Raw genomic sequence first — 9,557 nt, 5'->3', positions numbered from 1 at the left:
GTTGGCAGTGTGTCCTTTACTTTCATTGTAGTGGCAGAGGCCCAGGAACTGTCTCCTGAGCTTCTTTTCTGCTGACAAGCGAAAAGCCACTATCTGCATAGGTTCTCCTTCCTCTGCTGAGGAATCCCTTGCTGAGGACAGAGGGGACAAAGTCGGGGGGTCCTTCTCAACCCTGCGTTCCCTTATGCGGCACTCAATGTGGATGACGAGATGCATAAGATCATCCATGGTCTCAGGTACTGAATGTTGGACCAGGATAGCCTTAATTTGTTCTGACAGTCCAAGATTAAATTGACTGCGTAGCGCAGGGTCATTCCATCCGCTATCAATGGACCATTTATGGAAATCAGTGCAATATTCCTCTGCCGCTTTCCACCCTTGCTTAAGGGATCGAAGATTTGCCTCAGCCATAGCTGCTTTATCAGGGTCATCATAGAGGAGACCTAAGGCTTTGAAGAAAGCATTGACTGATTGTAGGGAAAACCGAAGGCCCATGTCTGAGGATCACCTTGTAGCAAGGAGATGACTACAGCTCCATGCTGAACTTTGATACCAGAAGAAAGAGGTTGTAGTCTAAAATAATTTGCAGCTCTCCCTGAAATTCAGGAATTCCTTGCGATCCCCCGAAAAATGGTCTGGGAGATTCAAGATGAGTGAGCATCCTCCACTCGTAAGGAGAGGTCCTGAACCTTTTGGGTGAGAGTTTGAATTTTAGCAGCAAGAACCTGCGCAGGATTCTGACCAGGATCCATGTCAGTCATGACTGTTTTGGCCGGCTATAATGTTACGTCTTCTAGGACGCACCATGTAAGACTTCTAGAATCACTCAGAAGAGTTCTTCACCAACAACAGCCACCCGCTGTTCCCTTAGAACTGGACATGTTCACTGGTACTTAGGTGCTTGTCTGTTCTTAACTGGAGATAGTAGAGGCTTACACAGTTATCCTAGGGCCACAAGTTGTTATGCGACTGTAGAATCACAGGAGAGGGTGAGATATACAAGGAGGAGTAGAAAGGGTACTGCTTTAAGAGCTGATGGATATTCTGGCTGTGTAGCAGCTTAGAGGGCTGAGGTGCGGCTTTGAGAGCCGTGATACGGCTGGAGAGCCGATAGATGCTCTGACAACAATGCGGCCTTGAGGGCCAAGATGTGGCTAGAAAAGCTGATGGGAATACAGGCTGAGATGCGGCTTTGAGGGCTGAGGTACGGATTTGAGAGCCAATAGAGGTTCCGGCAGAGATGCGGCCTTGTGGGCCGAAGTGCGGCTGGAGAGCCAAAAGAGGTTCCGGCAGAGATGCGGCCATGAGAGCCGAGGTGCGGCTTGAGAGCCAATAGAGGTTCCAGCAGAGATGTGGCCTTGAGTGCCAAGGTGCGGCTTGTGAGCTGAGGTGTGGCTGGAGAGCTGAGATGTTAAAGGCTTGAGATGCGGCCTTGAGGGCTGAGGTGCGGCTTCAAAAGCCAAGGTGAGGCTTTGAGAGCTGAGGTGCAGCTGAGAGACGAGATGTTAAAGGCTTTAGATGCGGCTTTGAGGGCCAAGGTGTGGCTTTGAGAGCTGAGGTGCGGCTGAGAGCCGAGATGTTAAAGGCTTGAGAAGCGGCCTTGAGGGCCGTGGTGAAAAAGACTCAGAGAATACCGCAGCTCATAGACAAACAGAACTCTAGATGATGGAATGAGAGTAATAGCTAAGAATCTCTGAAGCAAAGGCAGAAAAAGGGACAGACGGGCAGACACACGACTGGCAGGAACCGGAAGCACACGTCAGAAATGCTATAGCAGGCAATGAACCAGCAGGCTTAAGAAAGGAATTGAACAAATGGAGTAACAGGGCAGGTTATTAATGGTAATCCACAGGTAATGAGGACACATCATCCAGCATCACATGCTGTAATCCGGCGTCCCAGTCTTCTAGCAACAGAAGGTGTCATCCTAGTATGGCGTGTATGTTGCACAAGAGCAGAAGTCCGGACGTGTGACTGGCGACCAGGAGAGGAGTGGACAACTGGCGCACGGGTATGTAACAAGGCACGATGACGACTTGTGACAGATGTGCAATGGGATGTTTGAAAGTTTGACAAATTTAATACCATACCAACCAAATTTTCTGGGCTGTGTGGGGGATGTGGTGATGCCCCTCGCTATACAATGCCGAAATCACAATCGCATCATCGCCTCCCCCCCGGAGTGCCCACTTGTGCACTGTAAATGGGCAGCTGCATAGGGGTTGTGGGTAACTGGCGGGGAAGGGGGGTGCAAGTGAATCGAGGGTAGTGAGCGACTTGCCCTTTTTTCCAGGCAGCTGGGAGCTCTACCCGATTTTTGGGAACCTCCAGGCCATTCTGGGAGGGTAGGCAAGTATGTTTAATACTTGACTATGCCAGTTGTGGCATGCTATTTAGATAAGATAAAGGACATATCTCGCAAATGGAGGTGTATCTGAAAGATAGGAAGTTTTTTCAAGCATTGAATTTGAAAGTGAAAATCACATAAAACTAAAATTCATAGAATAATCCCTGCCCTGGACCACTCAGTTCCAAACAGGTCCACCTGGCAGCTGGACCCCAGTATAAAGTGGCATGGCAAGAAGTGCCACACCCCATTGGGTTTCCTTTTTGCAAAGGATGTGCACCAAGGGGGACATAGCTGTGACTTCTTTGGGGCAACCCCCTCGCCAACATTTGCTCCACAGCTTCCAAGTCAGTGAACCCTGAAATATGAACTGATCATAGTTTTCAGTATGAGTGAAAAGGACTGAGTTTCCTTATTAGATAAAGCATCATGTTGCACATGTACAATGGCACAACCATCAGGATACTCTTGGTGGCACATGTCAGATGGGAATCAGTATGAATCAGCAGCGCCTGGCCAACAGATGAGCAGAGCCCGGCAGTGGAAACCCGACAGCGCTGGAAATCCCGATCATCGCTAAGGTAAGTATATACTAACCTAACCTAACCCCCTAACCCTCCGTAGGGGTGCCTAACCCTAACCTCCCCCTCAAGTGTCTAGCCCTAATCCTCCCCTCTAAGTGCCCAACCCTAACCCCCCCTTCCCCGCTGCCTAAACCTAAGTCCCCCGGAAGGGTGCCTAACCCTAAGTCCCCCCCGGGGGTGCCTAACCCTAACCCTCCCTCCCCGTAGCCTAACCCTAACTCTCCCGGGGAGGTGCCTAATCCTAAATCCCCCCCAGGTGCCCTAAACCTAACCCTCCCCCCCCCGCGGCTGTCCGCTCACGGCGCCCAGCATCCCTTCGTTCGGGATGCCGGACGCCGGATTCCCGACGTCGGGGAAATGTCAGGCGTCTACATCTAGATGCCCGGCATTTCACCCTCGCCGGGATATGACACTCGGGAAGCCGGCTGCCGGCTGATTGTATACCGTCAGATGGGTTATTTCATGTAAGTAAAATGACGTCTAAAGATTTTCCAATAGCAGATTCAAATTTCATGTATTAATTTAATGTTGTGTTAGGCTTTTTCTTAAAATGTGTGTACTTCTCTACCATAAGAAAAGACAAAAAACATGGTATAGTCCATTAGGGATATATTCACCCTCGTGAGTATTGGAATAATTAGGCGATAGAGAAAGCTGTCCCCCTATAGAAACTGCCTTACCAGCTGTTTTCTTATTAGTGTGCACATAAAAACATTCCCGGTATTCTTCTACGTTATGGGATCTTACCATACGGTAATTCTAGTGAACATTTGAAAACATTGTAAACTTCCAATAGTGCAATACTATGCTACTCAAAGTACAACATTTATTTACAATGTACAGTAACACATTCACATATAAAATGTAAAGCATAAAACATAAGCCATCCACGTGACAAAAACGGTCTCTCATCGGCAGGCACAATTTTCCTCAGTCCACCCGGTGACAGGCAGTGGCTTTAGATCCAGCTGAGAGAACCCTGGTCAGATGGTCCCACTTGACGCATTTCAGATACTTCTTTTTGAAAAGCATAACGCTTTTTGAAAAAAGACTGAGTATCTGAAACGCTTCATGTAAAAGTTAGCATGTATGAAGTGGTGAGGGCCATGGCAGGGCAGGTCAATGATGATGCAACTTGTGTTACAACTATATTTGCACTTGCCCCTTGTATTTCCCCTCCAGCATCTCCTGAAGGTGAGGTCCAAACAGTGAGCAAGTATGTCTTTATCTGTACTTTTGTTACATTCCATACGTGTGAGTAGAGTTCTGCTATATTGCACTATTTTGTGCTTTTTTTTTTTTTCATTGAATTTCATCGAAATGCCGAAATCCTCTTCTGTCAAAGTACAATAAATAATTAAGACTTCTAATTTTAACAAAGCTGCTATAAGTTGAGCCTCAGGCTATTGTTAACTTTCCTTAGAAAACTATAGAATATTTTCAACCACTCGCTGGCACTGACAATTTTCACATTACATAATGTGCTAAATGTATACAGCATATTATACTGTCTATATAAATTAATATTGCTATATTCCATAGAAACTCTCATTCCTAAAAAATCACAAGCAGTTTTCGAATTACCCCTGTAGTTATCCTGTTCCTACTGATAATTTATTTTAGGAAATCTCTCACTGAAATCTCATTCTGAGTTGCACTAGTCATTTGCACTAAACAGATATCTATTTTTCATGTGACACATTTCTAAACAGCATACTTTCCTGGTCAGAGGGAGAGGCACTTGATTGGATGAGCACCAGAGAATGTGTCATATGATCTGCCCCCACCCAATCACATTAGCTTTTTTTGTCAACTGTTTTCAGTCTTTGCAAAGGGCTACGGGCAAATTTATTGACTACATAGGATGACTGTTTAGTGTAGAACAGTGATTCCCAACCTCGGTCCTCAAGGCACACTAACAGTCCTGGTTTTGGTGATATCCATACTAAAGCACAGATGGTTTAATCAAAATAATTGAGGTACTAATTAAGTTGCCTGTGCTCAAGTATGGCTATCCTTAAAACCTGGACTGTTAGTGTGCCTTGAAGACCGTGGTTGGGAACCACTGGTGTAGAAGAAGAGGTTAAGGTACAACCTCCTAAATTACTATTTACAGTACCAAAATAAGAATATACTTTGTAGACAAAAGTGATTGGACACCACCGCGAAAGCAAAATACATACCATGCATACCATTGAACATGAGTTCCAAATGGCCTCTAAAGTAGCGGTTTTGACAAGAACACTTCGTAGGGAGGCCCATACACTTGCAGTTCTACAGAAACAACAAATGTGTTTACCAGGATGACAATGCCACCTGTCATGTTTCCAGGGAGACACTGGATTGGTATACAGAAACCTGGATGGACTGGTCAACTCAGAGTCCAGATCTTAACCCTATTGAGAATCTCTGAGACGAATTGGAGTGACGGGTGCGTTCTAGGCCGAAACCTTTTTTCATTGTCGCAGCTGGTCACTGTACTTAAGGCGGAATGGCAAAACATACCATCTGCTGTTGTCCAGGAACTTGTGGACAGTTTGCCAAGAAGAGTGTCTGCATTAATCACGGCACGTGGTGGACCTACAATGTACTGATGTCAATAAAATCTACAGTATTTGCTGTCAGTGTCCAATCACTTTTGTCTACATAGTGTACTTTAACAATATAAATTCAGCAAGGTTACTACCCACTGGTAACACTTTCTCTGGTCATAAGGCGGGCACGAACCACTGAGTTACTGCGTTTCGCCACCTCATTCTGGAATTCTGTTGCAGTAAAATAATATATGATTGGGTTCAGACAACAATTAATACTTGCGAGGCAAAGAGAGAAGGGGTGTAACATCATGACGATTTTCCCCAAGGTGCAGTTCTGGATCACTTGCGCAGTAACCATTATGTAAAAGAAGAAAATGATATGGTATGGTGTGAAACAGATAAAAAATACACAGGCACACGTTATTACCATCCATAGAGCTTTGTGCTTTTCTTTTATGTTCTCACACTGCAGAGATGCATCTTTTAGCCGTGCTCTTGTTTTTACCGTGCAGTAAGAGATAACAGTGAGAGGAATAATAAATCCGGCCAGCTCTGCTACAGTAAGCATGACAACGGTGGTCACAACATTCATTTGTTTAATTTGAAGGTCGGCAAAGCAGCTGGTGCTTGTGTTATTCAATCCCGAGCTTCTGTATATTGGGAATGGCAGACAAGCAGTACCCACTACTACCCATACACCTATGCTGATGGCAACATCATACCTCCTCTTCCAGTCTTTGGCTTTGAAAGGGTTTGCTGTGAAGACGTAACGTTGGACACTTATCAGTGTTAAAAAGATAATACTCGCATACATATTCAGATACTTGAGATAAAAGCACAACAGGCATAAAAAGCTTTTAAATGGCCAAGTGTGATTAATGTAGTAGTAAATCCGTAGAGGCAATGACAAGACATGGGCAAGGTCGGCCAGTGCCAAATTGATCATGAATATAATGGCCTTGTTATTCTTGTTGATAAATTGGTGCAGAAACCACAGAGCAACGATGTTGGCGAGCAAACCAGGTATGAAGACAATGGTGTAGGTGGTTGCGTATAAAGTATGTTGGAAATTAGAGGCACTGCTGCAGTTTGGTAGATTTCCGATTGGCATTTTCTCTGCTTGTTCTAGGTAGCCTTGTGTTATCTCGGATCTCTGCGAAAAAGATAACAATGGTTTTACAATGCGAAGATTAGAATGACTGACAATAGACTGGGCTTGGCATCCTCTCTAGGCTTCCCACCTATGTGTTTTATAGTATTCTTTCTGCTTTTGGAACATCTTATCCAGTTTTCAGAATACTGTTTTTGTTAAGTGATATTAAAAAATTAAAACTTGATGAAGTGTTAAATTAAAATTAAATTACCTACAAAATTAGGATGTAAGTGTAAAAAGTAGGCGGCTGAGCGAACCCTAGATCAGAATGACAATTGGGGTGTATGGACACATATGGGCGCTACCTTTCCCCTGAAGCTGGTTATAACACTATTCCTATCACCAAAAGGGCAAGAAAAAAAACTAAAGAGACTGTACAGAGGTGGATAATCACACTAGCGCTAGGAAAAATCGTCATCAGTTGTACCTGTCCTCTCACCGTAGCCAGATACCTGCTTTACATGCCATCTAGAGATATTTGAGAATCCTGCCGGTCGCTATCTCCAGCTAGCACAGCCTTAGAGCTATTTCACACACTCTGGTTCTGGCCGGCCAGGCAAGAACCGGGCGGTAGCTGGCCGGGGTTTTTCAGGCACTCTGTTCCTTTCACAAGCAGCGGCTTTGAGCCACTTTTATTTATTTATTTATTTATCCTATTGGGCATGCACAGCAGCAGCTGCTGCACAAGCCCGGCCGGCAGAAGCCAGTGTGTGTGAAAGGAAACATTGTTTCCTTCACACTACTGGCGTGCAGGGACGGCACGGCACCGTCCTGCATAGTAGTTTTTTCCGGCTATAACACAGCGACCGTGCCGTGGCCATGCCGTGTGAAAGGACCCGCAGAATTCCTAGAATGTACTAGATTTTACACCAGGCTGAAAACTGGGTGGCTTTTTGCCGCCCGGACAAAACCGGAGTGTGTGAAATAGCTCTTAGAGCTATTTCACACATGCCGCCCGGTATTTAACCGGCTGTGAAATATAGTACTGCAGGGAAAGGACAGGCTCCTTTCACACGACACAGTCATGGCATGGTCGCCGTGATATAGCCGGAAAAAACTACTATGCAGGATGGTGTCGTGCCGTCCCTGCACGCCAGTAGTGTGAAGGAAACAATGTTTCCTTTCACACACACTGGCTTCTGCCGGCCGAGCATTGCTGCGCATGCCCAATAGGGAAAAAAAACACCTGACATAAAAAGCGGCTCAAAGCCGCTGCTTATGAAAGGCACTGAGTGCCAGAAAAAAGCCGGCCGGCTACCGGCCGGTTCTTGCCTGACCAGCCGAAACCGGCATGTGTGAAATAGCCCTTATCATACGGAGCACTGTGCCTTTCCACTTTTCCAGCGGCAACATCCACTCTCACCTTATGTGGATACGCCGCATCAAGAGAAATGGCACCGCTCCAATTGCTCAGAGTATTACCGGGATTGGAGCCCAGGAGTCACCTGAGAAACTTGCTGGCTACTTCCAGCCAGCACAGCTTCCCTACACGGAGCACTGTGCGTTTCCACTCTCCCAGCAGCAAGTTCTACTCTCACCATGTGTGGACTTGCCACATAAGCACTAAAGAGCATTGCTCCGATTGCTCAGATTACTACTGGGTTCGGAGTGACTGGCATTTACAGGAGCAGCCGCAGGTGCCTTCGGTGATCCCGTTTTCATTTCTCCCAATACGGCTCAGAGAATCAAGTATCTGTGCTGGGACCACAAGCACAGACAAGTAAGATTCCATTTTTACAGGTATTATCCAAATAGGCTATAACTTATCAATCAGCACATGAAGTGCATTAACGCAAACGTTATAGAGATTTATCTCTTTTTAAACATCACTCGTTTGTTACCGTAGGTGATTGTATCCAAGACATATTAAGAGACCTAAAGTACTTTCTCATGTTGTTATTTTTTATTTTTCATATGTGTACTTATGATATTTGATTGCTTATATGTTACTTTATATTATTGTTGTTTTTCAAGTAAATTTATCTTTTTATTTATTCATTTAGTCATTTATCAAGTGACATATCCACTATGATCATATTATAACACCCTTAATCTAGCGCAGTGTTATATCCTTTTTTTTTTGTGAGTCATTTCCTTTGAAAGTTTGCACCAAACTTCTAACATCTGCAGCTTGTTAATTACGGGTATATCTGATTTAGATTACGAGCGCCAGGAGTCTGGTAGCTAGCTACCTTTGTCTTGTTTTACATAGTACTTAAATAATTATGTGGCATTGATAGATGTAATTCACATTTATTTCAGCATAAAAAAACAGGAAATATAGAAAATATACCCTTAAGCAAGGGACTTAAGCAAATAGATATTCTTGGTACAACAGTAAGTATAAATACAATTGCCCTTCAACAAGGGAAATGGGAATAAAAAGTCAATAAGAAGGTGACAGCCACGTACCCTGATAGTGGGCACTGGGACCCCCAGGTTACCGGTACCCTAAACTTCTGGATAATCCTAAACCTCCTGCTGGAGGTGTGTGCATTGGAGGTGACCAGACCAGTAATCCAAGACCTGTGTAAGCATTGGGACCCTGTTGTGTTTTCTGACCCCTTAGGATTAACCGTGCACACTGACCAATGCGGTCGATATGCCGTTCCAACTCGACCGGAAATGACCTATCGTGCCGACATTGTCTCAGTATATACCTAGCTTTAAAAGAGGTACAGAGGAGGGTGGATACTATTGGCAGAACCTATGGTGTAGATAAATAGCAGCTCGACCAAACAAAGAGGTGGCAAACCTCTGAAATTGTAGAACCAAAAAAGAACAAAGGGCCCGATTCAGAGCTGAACGCTCTGACCAGAGCGCTCGCTCTGAATCAGGGCCCTCCTCCCTGAAAATGGAGCGGCCTCTTGGACGCTCGCATAGCTGTGGGTGACCACCCACAGCATATGCGAGCGTCCATGATAATGGTCGCGATG

General features: G+C 45.1%; 1 protein-coding gene across 1 annotated transcript; it reads right to left on the bottom strand.

Moving 5' to 3' along the window:
• Positions 1-5,613: 5,613 nt before the first annotated feature.
• On the bottom strand, positions 5,614-6,579 carry P2RY10 (P2Y receptor family member 10). The gene has a single exon (XM_088453389.1). It carries the CDS (start codon positions 6,577-6,579, stop codon positions 5,614-5,616), a length of 966 nt encoding a protein of 321 aa, XP_088309515.1.
• Between the last annotated feature and the right edge of the window lie 2,978 nt (positions 6,580-9,557).

This window comes from Taudactylus pleione, unplaced genomic scaffold, assembly GCF_031769625.1.
Source record: "Taudactylus pleione unplaced genomic scaffold, aTauple2 ptg000039l, whole genome shotgun sequence".
Taxonomy (NCBI): domain Eukaryota; kingdom Metazoa; phylum Chordata; class Amphibia; order Anura; family Myobatrachidae; genus Taudactylus; species Taudactylus pleione.
This window is presented reverse-complemented; position numbering and strand designations above follow the sequence as displayed.